Source organism: Hemicordylus capensis, chromosome 10 (assembly GCF_027244095.1).
Source record: "Hemicordylus capensis ecotype Gifberg chromosome 10, rHemCap1.1.pri, whole genome shotgun sequence".
In the NCBI taxonomy this organism is placed as follows: Eukaryota; Metazoa; Chordata; class Lepidosauria; order Squamata; family Cordylidae; genus Hemicordylus; species Hemicordylus capensis.
The window spans coordinates 16,640,456-16,659,079 of record NC_069666.1 but is presented as its reverse complement, the minus strand read 5'-3'; the positions used below and the strand labels follow the sequence as shown (position 1 = coordinate 16,659,079).

The 18,624-nt window shown below is 51.3% G+C and overlaps 1 protein-coding gene across 17 annotated transcripts in view; it reads left to right on the top strand.

Moving 5' to 3' along the window:
- CELF6 (CUGBP Elav-like family member 6) overlaps positions 1-18,624 on the top strand; it is a 243,916-nt gene that overhangs the window by 191,452 nt on the left and 33,840 nt on the right. For 10 of the 17 annotated variants that reach the window (XR_008311402.1, XR_008311403.1, XM_053272152.1 and 7 more), the window contains 5 exons: positions 2,762-2,905; positions 5,071-5,218; positions 9,643-9,792; positions 12,648-12,710; positions 17,646-17,726. Coding sequence is in view for 15 of the 17 variants with exons in the window: in XM_053272152.1 (XP_053128127.1) it covers positions 2,762-2,905; positions 5,071-5,218; positions 9,643-9,792; positions 12,648-12,710; positions 17,646-17,726 (586 nt within the window). In the remaining 2 variants the exon portion in view is untranslated. The remainder of the gene's footprint in view (positions 1-2,761; positions 2,906-5,070; positions 5,219-9,642; positions 9,793-12,647; positions 12,711-17,645; positions 17,727-18,624) is intronic. The other 7 variants (XM_053272144.1, XM_053272140.1, XM_053272150.1 and 4 more) reach the window with 4 other exon arrangements.

The following is an 18,624-nucleotide window of genomic DNA, read 5'->3' as shown; positions in this document are numbered from 1 at the left end:
AACTCGCATCATCCCCAGCCACAATAAATGATGGGAGTTGTAGTTCAGCAACAGATGGAAAGCCAAGGTTCTCTACCCCTGCTAAATGTCACTGTCTGCAAATCCAGTGCTTTAGGTCCACCTTTTTAAAAAAAACCAAAATGTTTTCAGGCACTTTGCAAGTTCATCCAGCTAAACCGTTGAACAGTGACCTGCTGTTTTTTTTTTTTAAATCCAATGCATTCCCCCCCCCCGAACTTAAAATGAGTTGAAGTCCATTTCTAGGGGATGGGGTTGTTGTAGCTCAGTGGTGGAGCACCTGCTTGGCATGCAGAACATCCCAGGTTCAATCCCAGGCAGCATCTCCCAAGTAGGGCTGAGAAAAATCCTTGCCTGAAGCCCAGGAGAGCTGCTGCCAGTCAAGAGTAGACGATGCTGAGCTAGATGGACCAAGGTCTGACTCTGTAGATGGATCTATGCGGTTGCTTTGGAGAGGCGGAGGGTTCCGTGGGGCCACAAGCAAGTTTGTTGTGAGGAGCAAAGGAGGGATTGTAAATGCTGCTCTAAGATCTTTAAAGGTAAAGTGTGCCGTCAGGTCGATTTCGACTCCTGGCGCCCACAGAGCCCTGTAGTTATCTTTGGTAGAATACAGAAGGGGTCGACCATGGCCTCCTCCTGCGCAGTCTGAGATGATGCCTTTCAGCATCTTCCGATATCGCTGCTGCCTGATATAGTACCAGCGGGGATTCAAACCGGCATCCTTCTGCTTGTTAGTCAAGCATTTCCCCGCTGCACCACTTAAGTTAGTACCTAAGATCTTTAGGGGAAAGGTTTTGATCAAAGTGTCATGAACAATGCCTCTTTTTGTGTTGGCAGGTACGGTGTAAGCCGGGAGTTCCCAAACTTGGGTCCCCAGATGTTGTTGGACTACAACCCCCATCATCCTCAGCCACAGTAGCATCTGTCTGGGATGATGGGAGTTGTAGTTCAACAACGTCCAGGGACCAGTGTTCCCTGTAATAGCGAATCCTAGAGGTGGTTGACTACAACTCCCATAATCCCTAGCCAAAGGCCATTGCATCTTAGGATGCTGGGAAATATAGACAAGAAGATCTGGGGATCCATGTTACAAGGAACACTGCTGGGGACCCAAGTTTGAGAAACTCCGATGTAACCGCTTCACTACATTTTCTCATTTTTATGTTATGTTATTTTATTTCCATTTATATCCCACTCTTCCTCCAAAGAGCCCAGAGCAGTGTGCATGGTTATGTTTATCCTCACAACCACCCTTGGTGAGGTAGGTTAGGCTGAGTGAGAAGTGAATTTCATGGCCAGTGAGTTTCATGGCCAAAAGGGGATTTGAACTCAAGTCTCCCTAGTCCTAGTCCAACAGGCTAACCACTACGCCATGCTGGCTTTCTCATGTAAACCTCTGCTTATTTATTTGTAAAGTGCATATGCTGTTTTTCTGCCAAAGCCAGCAAAGCAAAGTCCAGTTTTCGATCAGCAAAAACATTTTAAAAGTAGCACATAAAAACTACTTCAGATCTCAGCAGACAAATAAAAGTTAAGGATGCCATTTTACGTATGTATATGTTTGTAAATATTTATATCCAACCAGTACACTACTGCTCGGGGATCTCAGCATAGCAAAAGGAATGAGATTATTGCCTGCCCTGAAGAGGGCTCACAGTTGGGGGGGAAAGGGGAGGGGGAGACATCAGCAACAGCCACTGGAGGGCTGTTATTGCTCTCCCCCTGCTAAATATAAGAGAATTGACACTTTAAAAGGTGCCTCTCTGCCCTCTGAGTTTTGATCACTTTAGTTGGAAACCCCACTTTTTAAAAGATGGTCATTTTAAAAATACAAAAGAAGGAGCTGAGCTTGTCTCCTGAGGCAGGGAGTTCCAAATGCATGCTGCTTGGAACAGGGGGTTGGACTGGAAAACCTCCAAGGCCCCTCCCCACTCTAAAATGCTTTGAAATGCTGGGTACCACAACCAAGAAAGCTCTGCGTATCTGCCGGTCTTCAGAGTGGAGGGACACAGAGCAGCCAGTCTTAGAGCAGGATTGTACGCCTCTTTTTCTAGACCCCTCCTCATCAGCCCAGTCAGTCTGCATTCTCAACACGCCAACGCGGTTGGATGGGACGGATCTGGAGAATCTGTTGCCAGATTTGGCTTATTTGAAGCCAAATCTTGGGTTACGGCCCATTTGACCCACGGGTATACCCCTTAGGTTCTGGAAACAAAATGAACCAAGGCTGGGCAGCCATCTTCAGTGATGCTAACTGGGCAAAGAGGCACCTTTTACCGTGGTGATTCTCTTTATTTAGCAGGGGGAGCGTAACTGGCCCCATCCACCTCCAGCACAGTACTTCCAGTGACTGTTGCTGGTGTGTGTCTTATGTTTCTTTTTAGAATGTGAGCCCTTTGGGGACAGGGAGCCATCTTGTTTGTTTGTTATCTCTCTTTGTAAACCGCCCTGAGCCATTTTTGGAAGGGCGGTATAGAAATTAAATTATTATTATTATTATTATTATTATTATTATTATGCTGTAGCACTTCCCTGCCCTGAGCCGGGGGCTGGACTAGAAGACCCCTAGGGTCCCTTCCCTCTCTAACATTCTGTGATCTGGTGAAAAGTGGTGGCCCAGGTCTTGTGACCCTGATGGTTTATCGCTCATGCGGAGGTATCTCTGCCGGCAGAAACAAGGGATACACTTTGCCCCACTCTCTCTGTTTCTGCCCCCCTCTCTCTCTCCCTTCTCCCCTGCTAGGGCGCTTCCTCCAGCCTGGTGGTGAAGTTTGCCGACACAGACAAGGAGAGGACCCTGCGACGGATGCACCAGATGGCAGGACAGCTGGGGATCTTTAATCCCATGACGATCCAGTTTGGCGCCTACGGGGCATATACACAAGCGGTAGGGGATGCCGCCTGCTCAGACGGGCAGCCACCCCATAAGGCACCTCATACTTAGGGGGTGAGCAGGAGAGCCCGGGGAGAGGGCAGCTGGGACAGCAAGCCTACAGAAGATCTTGCAGGATTTGGGGGGCATGATTCCGGCTCAGGAGATCTAGTAAGGATCTGTGGCTTGTGCAGGCTCGGGATTTGTTGGAGATGGACGGACGGAGAGCCTGGAGCTGAGAGGAGGCCACAGGGAGAGGGCTTGGGTCGGGGTGGCCAACTTGAGGCTCTCCAGTTTCCGGCTGCTGTCAGACTACAACTCCCAGCATCTCCGCCTTGGCGTGGGTTCAGGGTGCCAACCAGGAACCCAAGGTGGGTTCAGTCATGCAAATATGGTGGTAACCAACATCAAACCTAGATTCGAATGGCTGTGTGAATCAGGCCATTGAATCTCTGGGAGCCTAAGTGAGGGGTGTGGAGGAGGAGGAGGAGGAGGAGGAAAGCGGGGAAGTGCCAACATCCTCCCCTTTGTTCTGATATGCCAGAACTGCCAGGTAAGCAAACAGCAGCAGCAAGCTGTAGCAGCAGGTCCTCCTCTTCCCCGGTTGAACTTCCTAGTCCCAGGTCATCCTTACAGGCTGCAGGTCCTTGGCCCTAGCTCAGCAAAGGGGCCACAATTTCCCAGCCCTGGGCCTCAATTCTAGGGAGGGAAGAGCGGGGAGGTTCACGTTTATCCCCATCTTCTTCTGCCTCCAGTCTCCATCCCCTCCCCGGAGGAGTGCAGGCCGTCCTGGAGTTCTCCTGCTCTCCATGGCTTCCCCATTCCTTCATCATTGGCTTCAGCCTTAAATGTCTGGCCACAATCCCCCCAGGTCTGCCCTGCACGGACTCTGCCTCCCACGAAAGCTCCTCGTCTTCTCCTAGTCTTGCCACTCACTCTGCCCCACCTGGCCCTCGCCCTGGAATTCCTGCCCCACTCTTGTCTGCCCTGACTGTGATCACTCTCTTGGCCCCCGATGGTCTGCAAGCTGCACAGTCGCCGAAGCCCCATACAGGACAAGATGCCTAGTGTGCGGTTGGGGCCTGTCGCCTTCGTTTTTCAAATGTAGAATACCATTGACGTGGGCCCCCCGATCCAGATCAGCAGCACCGTGGCATGCGGGGAGGAAGGCTTTAACCCTCCACCCCTGCCATGGTCAGAGTGTGAGAGGAGAGCTGGTCTTGTGCTAGCAAGCACAAATTGTCCCCTTTGCTAAGCAGGGCCCACCCTGGTTTGCATTTGAATGGGAGACCCCATGTGTGAGCACTGTAAGATATTCCCCTGAGGAGATGGGGCCACTCTGGTAAGAGCATCAGGTTCGAGGTCAAGTTCCCTCCCTGGCAGCAGCTCCAAGATAAGGCTTGGGGAGATTCCTGCCTGCAACCTTGAAGAAGCCGCTGCCAATCTGTGTAGACAGTACTGAACCAGATGGACCAATGGTCTGACTCAGTATAAGGCAGCTTCCTCCGTTCTTATTATCCCAAACCAGGTGAGCCTCCTGTGACTACTCTCTGACCCAGGGGAAAAGTTCCTGTCCATTTGCACAGCTTTGGCCAATGGTGGATTAACGCATAGGCAGAGGAGGCATCTGGCGACAGCGGCAAAATTTGAGGAGCGGCAAGTTACCGCTCCTCAAATTTTGCCGTGCCTCTCTGGGGGCTGTGGTAGCTGCGGGGAGGGGGGGTGAGGGGAAATCCTCCCCTTTTTGTCAAAAATTGCCAGCAGCGAATTTTAGAGACAAAATGGGGGGGGGGAGATTTGCCCTATTTGCCTATGGGCAGCAGTGGTTAATCTGCCCCTGACCGGTCCTCCTGCAGATACAGCCCCTGTCATCCCTGACTCTTGGCCACTGTGCTGGGGGTGATGGGAGTTGTAGTCCAACAGCAGCTGGAGGGCCCAGGTTGTGCAGCCCTGTCTTAGCACATTGGGCAATCAGCGTATCGTCCAGCTTGGTCCTTATTATTCCACAGATTGGACCAAGGCAACACTAACTCTCACCTTCTGCTTTCTCCCCTCCTTCCTTCTCTGGGTCCTCGGCTTTCTCCCCTGCACTCCCTCCCATCCCTCTCCTGCTCACCCCCCTCCGGCTCCTTCCGCTGCTTTTCCTTCTCTCTCCCCATGCCTGTCTTTCTTCCCTTAAGATCATGCAGCAGCAGCAGGCAGCCCTGATGGCCGCAGCACAAGGAACCTGCCTCAACCCCATGGCTGCCATCGCAGCCGCTCAGATGCAGCAGATGGCTGCCTTCAACGTGAGCGGGCTGGTCGCTGCCCCCATGACACCCTCATCAGGTACCGGGCGCTCGGCACTCGGGCGGTTTCTCAGGGGGCCGAGCTGGGGGAAATGCAGCCAGGCACAAGAGGTCTGGCTTTGTGAGGGGCTTGTGTGTTTTGTGGCCGGGCTGCTGATGTCTGATAGACACTAGGCTCATTCACACGATCCCCCGGGAGCTGGGTATGATGGGAGCTGGTCTTGTAGTATGAACTGCCCCCATGAATTGCCCCCTTTGCTAAGCAGATTCTGTCCGGGTTTGAAATTGGATGGGAGACTGCATGTGAGCACTGTCTGCTGTAACATATCACATGATGGGGCCGTAACTCAGTGGGAGAGCATCTGCTTGCATGCAGGCGGTCTCAGGTTCAATCCCTGGCAGCACCTCCATGTAGAGTTGGGGAAGATTCCTGCCTAAAACCTTGGAAAGCTGCTGCCAGTCCGTGCAGACAATACTGAGCTAGATAGACCAATGGTCTGACTCAGTATATGGCAGCTTCCTGTGCTCCTGTGTGCTCCCCAACATTTTACCAAGAGTGGATTGAAAACTGGCCCACCCTGCTGCCGCCTCCCACTTGATCACGGGGGATCAAGCTGTGGGAAGAGCTTCTAGGTTCCAAGTTCCCTCCCTGGCAGCATCTCCAAGATAGGGCTGAGAGAGATTCCTGCCTGCAACCTTAGAGAAGCCGCTGCCAGTCTGTGAAAACAATACTGAGCTAGACGGACCAATGTTCTGACTCAGTATATGGCAGCTTCCTATGGTCCTATATCCTGGCACAAGGGCAGTGTCAGTCAAGATGTTGGCCACTGTGTCTTGATGTTTGAAAGCAAGCAGGTGAAAGGGCTGAGTAATTCTAGACAGCCAAGCATAATCCATGCCAACCTACCGATTCTGACAAACCTGAAAAAGAACCTACCAACATCAAAGCCATCTCTCGTATATTTGCATAATTGCCTTTTTGTGTCCTTTTCATCAGAAGTCTCTCTTTCTTCCTCAAGATTTTTCCAAACAATGTTGTTGACAAGGGGTGGTGGGGCGGGGGAGAGACAACATGGCAGACATGCGGACTAATGAAGCCCTTGCATCATGAACACAATTGCACTAGCAAAAGGAGAGTGCATTGTTGCGTGAAGACTTGTACTCTTGCATGGCCATGCTTTTGCACAGAAGTGCACTTTCAGGCAGATGAGGCAGGCCTCTGGTTGCAGAAGCAGTGCAGTAGTGCCATCTCTCTCTCTCTCTCTCTCTCTCTCTCTCTCTCTCTCTCATATTTCTATACCGCCTGATATGTACATCTCCATTTAAAAGTTACAAATTAAAATACATCAAACGACAATAGGATAATATATATATTAATAATACAAGTTTTAAGATTCTTAAAATTAATTCTAATTAAAAGCCTGCGAGAACAAGAGAGACAAAGAGAGAAGGAGATGCTCTAATTTCAGCAGGGAGCCTATTTCCACAGCCCCAGGGCAGCCACAGAGAAAGCCCAGTCATGGGTCGCCTCCAAACGAGCCAGTGGCATCCGTAACTGGGCCTCTCCAGACCTCTCCAGAGGATTGTAATAAGTGGCTGGGCTTATGACAAAGGAGGCGCTCTCTTAGCCCGGACCTCAGCCGTTAAGGGCTTTATAGGTAAGAACCAGCACTTTGTATTTCACCCGGAAACATATCGGCAGCCAGTGCAATTCTTTTAGAACCGGTGTTATGTGGTCCCTTCCTGTTGTCCCAGAGACCAGTCTGGCTGCTGCATTCTGTACCAATTGTAGTTTCCGGACTATGTACAAGGGCAGCCCCACGTAGAGCGCATTACAGTAGTCAAGCCTGGAGGTTACCAGCATATGTACCACTGTTCTAAGGTCATTCGCCTCTGGAAATGGACATAGCTAAGTATCAGCCGAACCTGATTAAAAAAAACACTCCTGGCCACTGCCTGCACCTGAGAAACCAGGGAGAGCTTGGGGTCCAGGAGCTGGAAAGCAAGCTACAGATTTAGTGCATGTCGCTAGTGCATCAGCTTTGTGCTCGCCCAGAGCAGAAGGGCGACTCTCGAACCGGAAGCAGAAAGGTGGCAGACAGCATGATTGGGGGAGCAAGGCTTTTGCTGTGCGTTGAATCCTGAAGAGACGAGAGATCAGAGAATGGTGCTAGTTGGTTCCCCTTTCTAATGAAGCTTGCTTAACGTTTTGAAACGTATTCAGAAAATGGGCCAGATTGCTCTTAGAAAATACTGAGGTCTCCCACACCTGTGTTCTCCCCAGGTTTGGGAGCTGCGGTGCTCCCAATTTTCAGTCGTGTGGAAGGAAAGTAGGAGGAGAACCTGGGTAGAAGCGATGCAGACTATTCCCACAATCAACGGAAAGCGGGCTCAGGGAGCTTCGCCCGCTTTCCGTGCCATGTGGGAACCACTGAGCTCACAGGCGCGCCCGGTGCTCCCAAGACGGCTCGCCTGCCTAGAACACCCTCCCCTTGAATTAGGCTAACGGAGCGAGCACTTCATTAACCTCATCTCTTTGCTCCTGTGTCTCCACGGTGCAGAGTGACACATGAGTAGGTCTCTCCAGGATGTTCTGTATCGGGGGTCTCTCCAGTCTGGCCGCCCAGCTACGAGCGGCTGCTTGTCTGCAGGGAAATTCCGCTCTCCCCGCAGAACCCCGTCAGGCACTTTGCACGTGTCGTGTGAAGCGCCGCCTCATGTGGGGTAGGAGGGAAACCTGGGTAGGAGTGATGGTGTGGGAGCAAGGTAGAAAGAAAACCTGGGTAGCTTTTCCTCCTACCTTGCTTCCCCACAATCACGTCTGTCCAGGTTTTCCTCCTATCTTGCTTCCACACAACCGAAAATTAGCTGCACACGCAACTCTCAAACCCAGACAGAACACCGTTTCCAATTGTGTGAATGGCCTCACTGTATTGTCTGACACTTTGCTGTGAAGTTCCAGTCTGGTGGATGGAGAGGCGAAAGGGGGAGTGGGAAATATGGGGGCGGGGCCTACTCCGCTTTGGATTTGTCCCAGATACAACGTCCTGCATTGCCACATTTGGATGTCAGCCAACATTTGCCATAGCTGAGATTCTAGACCACTTCCAAGCTCTTTCCAAGAGCTTCTCCACAAGTTAGTAAAGACGAGGAACAACCATTGTGTAAAGATTGAACAGTCGCTTCCAGGGGTGCAAAGCAGTGCTCATGTGTCATGTGCATGGTTACACATATCCACATTCAGGCAGTATATTGTTGACAGCTTATCATAGGCTAATGCGGCATCCTTTGCATACCTTCCTGGGAGTAGCTTACTTCCGAGTAGACAGCTTGTGTTGTTAGAGGCTACATTGTGGAACCATCATTAACTGCATTAGGTTTTGGTTTCCAGTCCTACTAGTTTTTCTGGTTTTTCCACCATGACAAATTATACAATATAAAGTCCAATGTGAGTACTAAGAACCATGCGCAGCCTGCACTTTTGCAACAGATGCGTGTAGATTTTAGTGCGACCTTAGTAGGTACATATGGGACAGTGAGCGATGTTCCCTGTAACAAGGATTCCCAGATGTTGTTGACTACAACTCCCAGTATCCCCAGCTGCAGTGGCCTTTGGGTGGGAATTATGGGGGTTGTAGTTAACAATATCTGGGAATACCTGTTACAGGAACACTGATATCCAGGATTAATCACACATACACACGCCACCTCCCATAGGCTAGAAAGGTTCTGAAACCGTTTCTCTTTTTGCTGAAATTGACTGGGTCAGAAATTGCCATGAATCTGGTCCAGTCAATTTCACATTGCTTTTGATTTCTGTGGGACTGGAGGGGTGGCTAGAATGAGTAAAGGAGATAACTTGTTTTTCCTTCATCAGGTGAGCATCCCACCCTCACCCAAAACACACCCCTTCCATTTTGTTTCTGCAGTTCTCAAGCTGCCGGTGCTGAATCGGGGCCTGTGCCTTGGTAGCCCTCCTGTCACTCCAGAAGATGAATCAGTTGACCATGACCTTTCCGATTGTTGTAGTCATATGATGGGATGCTCGTAACTGGAGGACCAGAGATTGCCTGTACTCTGGCCTGGTTCTCATGACCGGGAGCTGGTTTCTGGGAGCATCCAGCCCGGTTTCCCAGCCCTGTGCGTGCTCCTGAGAAACAGGCATGCGTTGGCCAAAAAATGAGGAAGGAGGAGGGGGAAGTGATTGTGTGCTGGCTGCGATGTGGGCAGGAAGGAGACGGCCAAGCCACATCACTTACCCAGCTCTGTTTCAAGGTGTGCTCCCCTCCCCAGCCATCGGCTCTTATTTGCAGTCAGTTTAGCATTCTGGCATCTCATTGGTTTGGCTGTATACATGCCTCTCTCCCACCTCCTCTCTGGGGCCATGCTCCCGTGTCTGAACCAGTCTTGCCAAGTCAACGTTCCTCATTTCCTCTCTTTTGCTCTGTCTCCATTGTGGCTCAGGTACAAGCACACCTCCAGGGATCAGCACAGCCCCTGTCCCCAGCATAGCCACACCCATCGGGGTGAATGGATTCAGCCCTCTCCCACCCCAGACCAATGGGCAGCCAGCATCAGAAACTATTTACACCAATGGCATCCATCCATACCCAGGTAGGTTGCTGGCAAGGGGAAAGGGGCGGGGAACCACCTGGCTCGTGGGGGTGCAGGTTGAACCACCTGCGATTGGCTGGGAGAGAAGAGATTGGCCCTTTTGAGATCCTAAGAGGAAAACTCAGCAGGGATGGCATATGGACCATACTGTGCAGAACATGAGCACAGAGCGTGGAATCTCACCCCTGATGGAATGATGCTTCTGCTATAATGAGAGCTGATCTTGTGGTAGCCAGCATGACTGGTCCCCTTAGCTAAGCAGGGTCTGCCCTGGTTTCATGTGAATGGGAGACTAGAAGTGTGAGCACTGTAAGATATCCCCTTCAGGGGATGGAGCCGCTCTGGGAAGAGCATCTAGGTTCCAAGTTCCCTCCCTGGCAGCATCTCCAAGGTAGGGCTGAGAGAGATTCCTGCCTGCAACCCTAGAGGAGTTGCCAGTCTGTGTAGACAATACTGAGCTAGATGGACCAATGATCTGACAGGATAAAGAGTCAGGTCCCTATTATGGGGTGTGTGTGTGTTTGCATGCGCATGTGTGTGTTGGAAGCTTTTGGAGACGATGCACCACGGAAACACACTGCTACTCCTGACTGTAGCCCCCTAAGTCCGTGTCTCTTCTCAGGGGCAAACAAGCTGCAGGGCCAGTGATTGGTAGCAAGGCAGGCCTGAGCTAGAGGAAGGCAGGATTTAGGCCAGGCCTGCTTATCTTTAGTCCCCCAGCTGTTTTTGGACTACAACTCCCATAATCCCCAGGAGCTTTCCCAGACAGCAGGCTTGATTGAGAGGCTTTACTCTGAGTTCGGCATTGCCCCCCCCCCCAAATGCTGCAAAAAGTGGTGGGTTTTTTTACCCCAGATATAAATCATGCTACACTCTAATGTGCAATGGAAAACCCAAATTGTGTGCTTCCCCGAGAGCTCGCAGGGACTTCAGAGTACATTTGTTTGATATGTGAATGCACCTCCTCCGTTCGGGAGGAGATGCGAACTAAAAGCCGGGTGTGAAAAACTTCCAGGCACAGTGGCCAATAGCCAGGGATCATGGGAGTTGTCGGCCAACATCTGCAAGAGGGCCAAAGTTGAGCAGCCCTGATTTAAACCCTGATTTAGACCTGTTTAAGAACCAGCCTTGATTCCGACCCATCAACAGGGCAGGAGCAAGACAGGATACCGGGAGCTGAGCTGAGGTTCTCTAGAGGCGCTGTCCATAATGGACCACTCCCTTTCTTGCTTTGCCTGGGAAGCCCTACTCCTGAGGAGGCCTTTGAGTTGGCTTCCCCCTCATCCCGAGAAGACCTATCATGAGGCAAGCTCTAAGAGGCGAACTATGCTCCACCTCCATAGTGGGAACTTGGCCTGGGCTTCCTGCTGCCTTCTCTCCTGGAGACAGGGCTTTGGGAAAGTTGGTACTGGACGCGGACCGACTGCTGACTGAAGGTTGCTGGAGCTTTCAGGCCCTCTGAAGCTTCCACGGGAGCATCAAGCTCTTCTGGCTCTAGTGTTGGTGGCTCTGGAGGTTTGCTGTCGGGGTGGACCCATCTGCCGAGGTTGGCTCCTCCCCGCTTCCTCGGGATTATCCACTCCAGGTCATGCTGGGGCCCATCCTGACCATCAGTTTCACACTCGGAGACAGTCTGAGTGAATCCCGGCTGTGCACTGAGTGGATCCTGGAGGAGGGTACCTCAGAGAGCTGTGTGTATCTGCAGCCTGGACTTTCCCTTCCTTGGCCACCCTGATAGGTGTGGGGCTGGAAGATGCCTCTGGGGTCTCAGGTGTGGATCCATTCCACCTCTGCCAGCAAAAAAACCCCACAAAGGTGCATGGCCAGTTCCCATGGAGAAAAAGGTTCCACTGGACCTGATCCAATGTTGCCTCTTTCAGGTATGTGACAATAATGGTGGGAAGTGGGGCAACATAAGGAAGTAAACTCCCACAGGTTTGTGTTGTCTTTCCCTGAGGGATCTCACCCGATGGCTGGCAGGGACCTTGTGCCATTTCCACGGCCCTATCTGCTGGCCAGTTCTTAGTCTCCAGGATTAACCCACCTCTTTCCATTAAGTATTTTTCTGCCAAATGGGGGAAAGGATGGATTATTGGTGTAAAGCAGGAATTCTCAACCTTGGGTCCCCAGATGTTACTGGACTTCAACTCCCATAATCCCCAGCCCCAATGGCCTTTGATTGAGGATTATGGGAGTTGAAGTCCATCAACATCTGGGGACCCAAGGTTGAGAACCCCTGGTGTAAAGCAAGAACTGGCCAGCAGCTTGTGGCGTCGGGTCGGTATCAACTCCTGGAGCCCACAGAGCCCTATGGTTGTCTTTGGTAGAATACAGGAGGGGTTTACCATTGCCGCCTCCTGCACAGTATGAGATGATGCATTTCAGCATCTTCTTATATCGCTGCTGCCCGATATAGGCATTTCCCATAGTCTGGGAAACATAGCAGCGGGAATTTGAACTGGCAACCTCTGGCTTGCTAGTCAAGTCATTTCCCGCTGCGCCATTTGTAACATTGTAGAAATCACACGAGGTCCCTGCCGGCTGCCTGACCAGACGATGAGATCCCGCAAACAAGCTTGCAGGAGTGTGTGGAGGCTGAGTGAGCTCTTGCTTCCAGCCTGCATGCAGTCTCTTCATGTCGCACAGTTCTGTGCTGTCTGAAAGGTTCCCTGTCCCTAATGTGTCATCAGGCTTTGAACAGGGACGAAAGTGGCATGGGAAATCAAGGGGGCATCTGATACGGTTCGCCCCCCCCCCCCAGCTCCGACCCCCTTACTGCACTGCTCTGAGAGCTGTTCTCCTCTGGTTGACTTTGCTTACTTTTCTCTTCCTTCTTCCTTCTTTTCTCTCCCCAGCTCAAAGTCCCACTGTGGCAGACCCCCTCCAACAAGCCTACGCAGGCATGCAGCACTATGCAGGTCTCCGAACTTTGCTTTGCCTGTCCTCCCCCCGCCCCTCTCGCTCCTTCCGCCGTCCATCTTTCTCTCTTTCCGTCCCACGTCTTTCTTCGTTTCCATCTTCTCATGGCACTTAGATGAGTGTGTGCAAAAGAGTCAGCTGCGTTGAGGATGCTCTGGAGAAGGCAAAAAGCTCTCCCTACTCCTTCCCTTGGGGTCCCTGGTTGCTCCTTCTCTAGGGATCCCTGGCTGGTCCATACCAATTAGGGGTGGAGAGCTTTTCAGGAATATGTGTGTGTGTGTTCTAGAAAGGAGGCATGATGCTTAGCTTGGATGGAGATCCCCATGCAGAACATGGGGATCTCCATCAACTGGATCAAGCATTTGATTCTTTCTCAGCCATTTAAGAGAGACTTTTTTCAGACCTGAAAAGTATTGATAGCACCTGTAAACAGGGAGGATAGCACAGCCATTACCGGTTGTTTTCTTGACTGATATATGGAACTCATTAGCATTTTATACATTAAAACGTCTGTACATCAGGTTCTTCAGTCTGAGACAAGAGTTGAGAGAAATTTGCTGGTTCTAGATTGTGAAGTGATTAGATCTGGAAACCCAGTAACCTGGTGGGCCTGTTGCGTTTGGAGCAATTCTAATGAATAATTGGCCGAGAACGAGACTAAGACTAGTTTAGGATCATCTCTCTCTCCCACCTTTTCGTGACTGGGAGGGAGAATCTCAGAAACAAAAGTTCCCAAAGCGGTTTACATCAAAATATCTATCTATCTATCTATCTATCTATCTATCTATCTATCTATCTATCTATCTATCTCACGGTCTAAGAAGAAACATAAGATAGGCACCAGCCACAGCCACTGGAGGGATGCTGTGCTGGGGATGGATAGGGCCACTTGCTCTCCCCCTGCTCAATAAAGAAAGCCGCCACTTTAAAAACGCCCCTCTTTGTTCAGTTAGCGTTTTTTTGTGTTTTATTTGGGTGTGTTTTATCTGTATGCTGCTTACTGGCTTTGTTTTGAGAGCTGCCCTGATAACAATAATTATCGAGCAGTGATATAAATAAAGTTGTTGTTATTAATAAGCCCATTCACACAATCAAAAGCTAGGTGGGAGGGGCGTCCGGTCAGGAACCCAGACCCATTCTCAAGAACTGCCGTGTGTTGACAAAAACTGAGTGAAAGTGTGCTAGCTAGGATCTGGGCAAGATAGGGCAGGAAGTGCTTCTCCTCCACCCTCAGTACAGTACTGGGTAAACGATGCTGGTTGCCTGCCACCATACTATCCAGATGACAGCTAGCACACGATCACTTCCTCCTCCTCCCAGCTTGATTTTTGCCAGCACATGGCTGGTTCTGGGGAGCACACAAGGGCCTGGAATCCTGGCCGGATGCTCCTCCCACCCGGCTTTTGATCGTGTGAATGGGCTTATTAATAACAACAACTTTATTTATATCACTGCTTGATAATTATTGTTATCAGGGCAGCTCTCAAAACAAAGCCAGTAAGCAGCATACAGATAAAACACACCCAAATAAAACAAACAAATTTCACATGTCAGCACTTTAAACTTAAAACTGCAAAACTTTTAAAACGTAAGAAAAAGGTTGGTTTTTTTGTTTGTTTATCCTTTGGCACAGAGGGACCTGGTTATAGGGATTCTCTCTCACTGTCAACAAAAGGCGAGAGAAGCTCCCCATATGTTCCCAGGAATGAATATGGAAGTTCCTTCAAAACACCATTCAGCTCCATCTCTAGGAGAAGAAACATGGAGCTCTTTCTCACGTGCAGTGAGAAAGGGCTCTCTATTTTTCGGGGAAGAAGCCCGAAAACGCTTACCTCCCCGCAGACGATCATCCTGTCGTCTTTTCACCTCCCCTCCAGGGGTCTCCTCGTGAGTAGGCGTGGAGCTGCGCCACGGCTACTCGCGATCTTCAAAACCAGGTTTGCGGAGCACTCACTCGGCAAACCTGGTTTTAGGGCAGGGGTTCTTGAGCAGGTTACCCACTCTAGAACCACCGGGCTCGCAGCCCAGCCTGGTGGTTCTCATGATCGCAGAAAATCGGGCTAGTGGAGGCTAGCCCGATTTTCTGCGATCATGAGAATGGCCTGGTTGTGTTGTGAACTGCCCTGAGCCGTTTTGGAAGAGCGGTATATACATCTAATAAATAAATAAATAAACATTCTTTAGAAATCCTCCTCCCTTGATTGTATGGAAAACCTTCTTTAAAAATATGGCCCATTTCAGCTGAAAGCTAAAGAAGGAAGTTGGGTGTTACTTCCGCTTGTCCAGAGGTGGGGAAACATCTGCAGCCAGGCTATTTCTAACCCAACCCCCTTCCACCTTTGTCAATGGTCCTTGCATTTCTGTTGCCGACGTTATGTTGATCCCCATAATGTTGCTTCCCCATTCACTAAAAGAGGGGTTCCCAACCTCGGGAGGACCTTCCGTGGAGGGGCAGGGCGTGGAGCTGACGGTCGCAGCAATAGAGCCCTCGGCAGCCACAATGGGCCACAATTGGCCCAATGTGACCCACAGTCAGCAGCCATAACTGAGCCCTTGGTTAGCAGAGCCTAACCAGTTCTGCTCATATACTGCTGATGGGGTCACAGATCCCCTAGGCGCCTACCCATCTCCAATCAATCACGTGAACAGTCCAACTGTACCATATTTACCCTAATCAAAGACACTGAATTTAGACGACTCCCTTTAAAAGTAGAGGTTAAATACAGGTTATATCTGCATTAACCTGAAAGGAACAGGACTGAATGTAAGATGACCACCTGATTTCTAATATCAAAAAACTTGGGGGAGGATCTAGTCCTGGATTCAGATAGCTATACAGAAGTCATTCACACCATCAAAAACTGTGTTCTACCCAGATTTGGGAGCTGTGTGTGCTCCCAATTTTCAATTGTATGGAAGCAAGGTAGGAGGAGAACCTGAGTAGAAGTGATTGTGAGGAAGCAAGGTAGGAGGAGAACCTGGGTAGCTCTTCCTCCTATCTTGCTTCCACATAAGCACTTCTACCCGGGTTCTCCTCCTACTTGGCTTCCACACAATGGAGCTCTTCTCATAATTGGTGAGAAGATCTCCGGGGTGGTCTGTGGGGAAGGCGACTTTAACTTCCTTCCCTGCAGATCATCTCCTACCCTTCCCTGGGTGGATGCATTGCCCGTCCAGCCAACCAGCGGCTCACCCAGCTGCTCCTGGCGTTAGGGTGCAGGGAAGTGCTCCAATAATGCACCATATGAGTGCACGGTGCATTATTGGGATTCCCCGCACCCAGTGAGCCATCACATGACACACAATAAGGAAAACAAGGGTAAGGGAGAACTTGCTCTCTTAACCTCATTTTAATGGGAGGCTACTCAGGCGGGCTTGCTGCCATGTAGCCACCAGGATTGGGTCCGATCCCGGTGGTTCACACGAGCATGTGAAACCGGGCTGGGCTCCCTTATACCGGTTTTGCCCGCTCGTGTGAATAGCTTCAGTCACTTCTACCCAGGTTCTCCTTCTACATAGCTTCCACGCACAGGCGATTCACAGCAATCGGGCTTAGCCCACTCTCCCCGCAGACCATAGGCGGTGGAGCCCTGGGCAGCCGGATCAACCACCCACACGACTGCTGCCTCCGTCATGGAGTCAGCAGGGGCTGTGGGGATTGCCCCCTGGAAGTCCTAGGATGCCTCGCGCGAGTGGAGAGACCCCAAGCTCCGGCTGGGGGTCTGCTTGTGTCTGCTGGGGGTCTACGTGTGTCGCATGCCACGGCGACCCACGAGCAAAGGAATGACATTAACAGAGCGCTTGCTTCCACACAACTGAAAATGGGGAGCGCACATAGCTCCCAAACCTGGGCAGGACACAGTTTTTGATGGTGTGAATGACCTCAGGATATGACACATCTTTCCTTCTAAGCACGATGCCAATCAAGAGCAGTGTTCCCTCTGAGAGGGATTTCCAGATGTTGGTGACTACAACTCCCAGAATTCCCAGGCAGAAGCCATTGCAGCTGGGGATTCTGGGAGTTGTAGGACTGGGAATCCCCAGTTCTAAGCCCGCTCTCCCCGCACACGAGCAGGGAGGGACGATTGCCGGCTCTGTGATGGAGCCGGCGGGCGCTGGGGAGCTTGGGGGCCGTGTGGAAGCCCCAGTATGCCCTGCGCGAGCACACAGGGCATACTGGGGAGACCCCCGGAGCCGGGAGGCAGCTTTTCGCCTCCCCTCCAGGGGTCTACTCGCAGGCGCAGCTATTCACGATCAGATAGCCTGGGTTCGCGGAGCGCTTGCTCCGCCAACTCGGGCTACTTGAGCGGATTAGCCGCTCGAGAACCACCTTGCTCGCAGCCAAGCCCGGTGGTTCTCACGATTAGCAAAAGTCGGGCTAGGCTCTCCTAGCCCGATTTTTGCTGATCGTGAGAATAGCCCCACTGTCTACAACATCTGGAGATCCCTCTTAGAGGAGACTCTGCTCAAGAGTTCTCCCCAGATCTCCGGAGCCATAGAAACCATCCATGTCACACCTTGACACTCCTCACCTAGGAATGTAGTGCAAGGCAACTGAGAGCTGTATGGCGCATGCACTTCACCCCCTCTGTAGATGCTGCACTTCATCTCCAGGAAGGGATTCAGTGCCGGGCCTCTCACTAGACTATTATTATTATTATTATTATTATTACATTTATATCTCGCTCTTCCTCCAAGGAGCCCAGAGTGGTGTACTACATACTTAAGTTTCTCTTTCACAACAACCCTGTGAAGTAGGCTAGGCTGAGAGAGAAGTGACTGGCTCACCCAGCTAGTCTCATGACTGAATGGGGATTTGAACTCGGGTCTCCCCGGGCCTAGTCCCGCACGCTGACCACTACAGCATCGGTGACGCCTTAATGGTGCTCCCCACGTATAGAAGGTGCCTTGACCATTCTGCGTTTGTGTTCCAGCAGCATATCCAGCCGCCTATGCACCGATCAGCCAGGCCTTCCCCCAGCAAGCACCCATCATCCCCCAGCAGCAAAGAGAAGGTGAGTAGGAGCAGCCAGGTTGGGCGGGCATCTGTTAGACACCAACAAGGGCTGAGTAATATTCTGCGGCGGTCAATAAATGGATTGCTCCGTGTGGGTCTTATGTCGTAACTGCTAGACCTGTCTAGGTCTGTGTTGCGGAGGGGGTCCGGAAGTTTCAACGGGGCTCCACAAGAGCCTATTCACAGAAGCCGATTGGTTAGACTGTGCATGTGTACAGACCTCAGACCTCCCTGGGCGGACGGATCAGCCCCACACACAATTACCGGCTCTCTCACTGTAAAACCTGGGTCGAAGTGATTGTGTGGAGGCAGGGTAGGAGGAAGAGCTAGCCAGGTTTCCCGCCTACCTTGCCACATAACCGGAAATGGGGAGCACACAGAGCTCCCAAACCCAGGTAGGACACAGTTTTTGATTGTGTGAATGACCCCCGTGTGGGAATAGGGCTAGAATTAGGCACCATTCAAGAACAACTTTGCACCTTAATTTCCTTTCCCCACCCCCACCCCCAAAGCTCCCAGTAAAGAGAACATGGCAGTAGTTATGGGCATGATCCATGGAGGAAGGAAGCTGAATGCATGGCGGGTTTTGCTTCCTTATCGTACCTTGCAAGTAAATATGGAGGCTATTCACACACGTGTGCAAAACCGGTTTTGCAGGTCCGTGTGAACCACTGGAATTGGGCCCGATCCCAGCAGTGACATAGTGGCAAACCTGCCTGTGAACCCACCCCTCAAAATGGCGGTTGGGAGAGTGAGCTGGCACACTCGGGGAAGTGGAGGAATCCCAATAAGGCACCACACACTCGCGTGGTGCCTTATTGGAGCTCTGGGGGGCGGGGCTACGCGCGGCGGTGCTTCCCTGTACCGTGACCTCCAGAGCCTTCCTCCTACCTGGC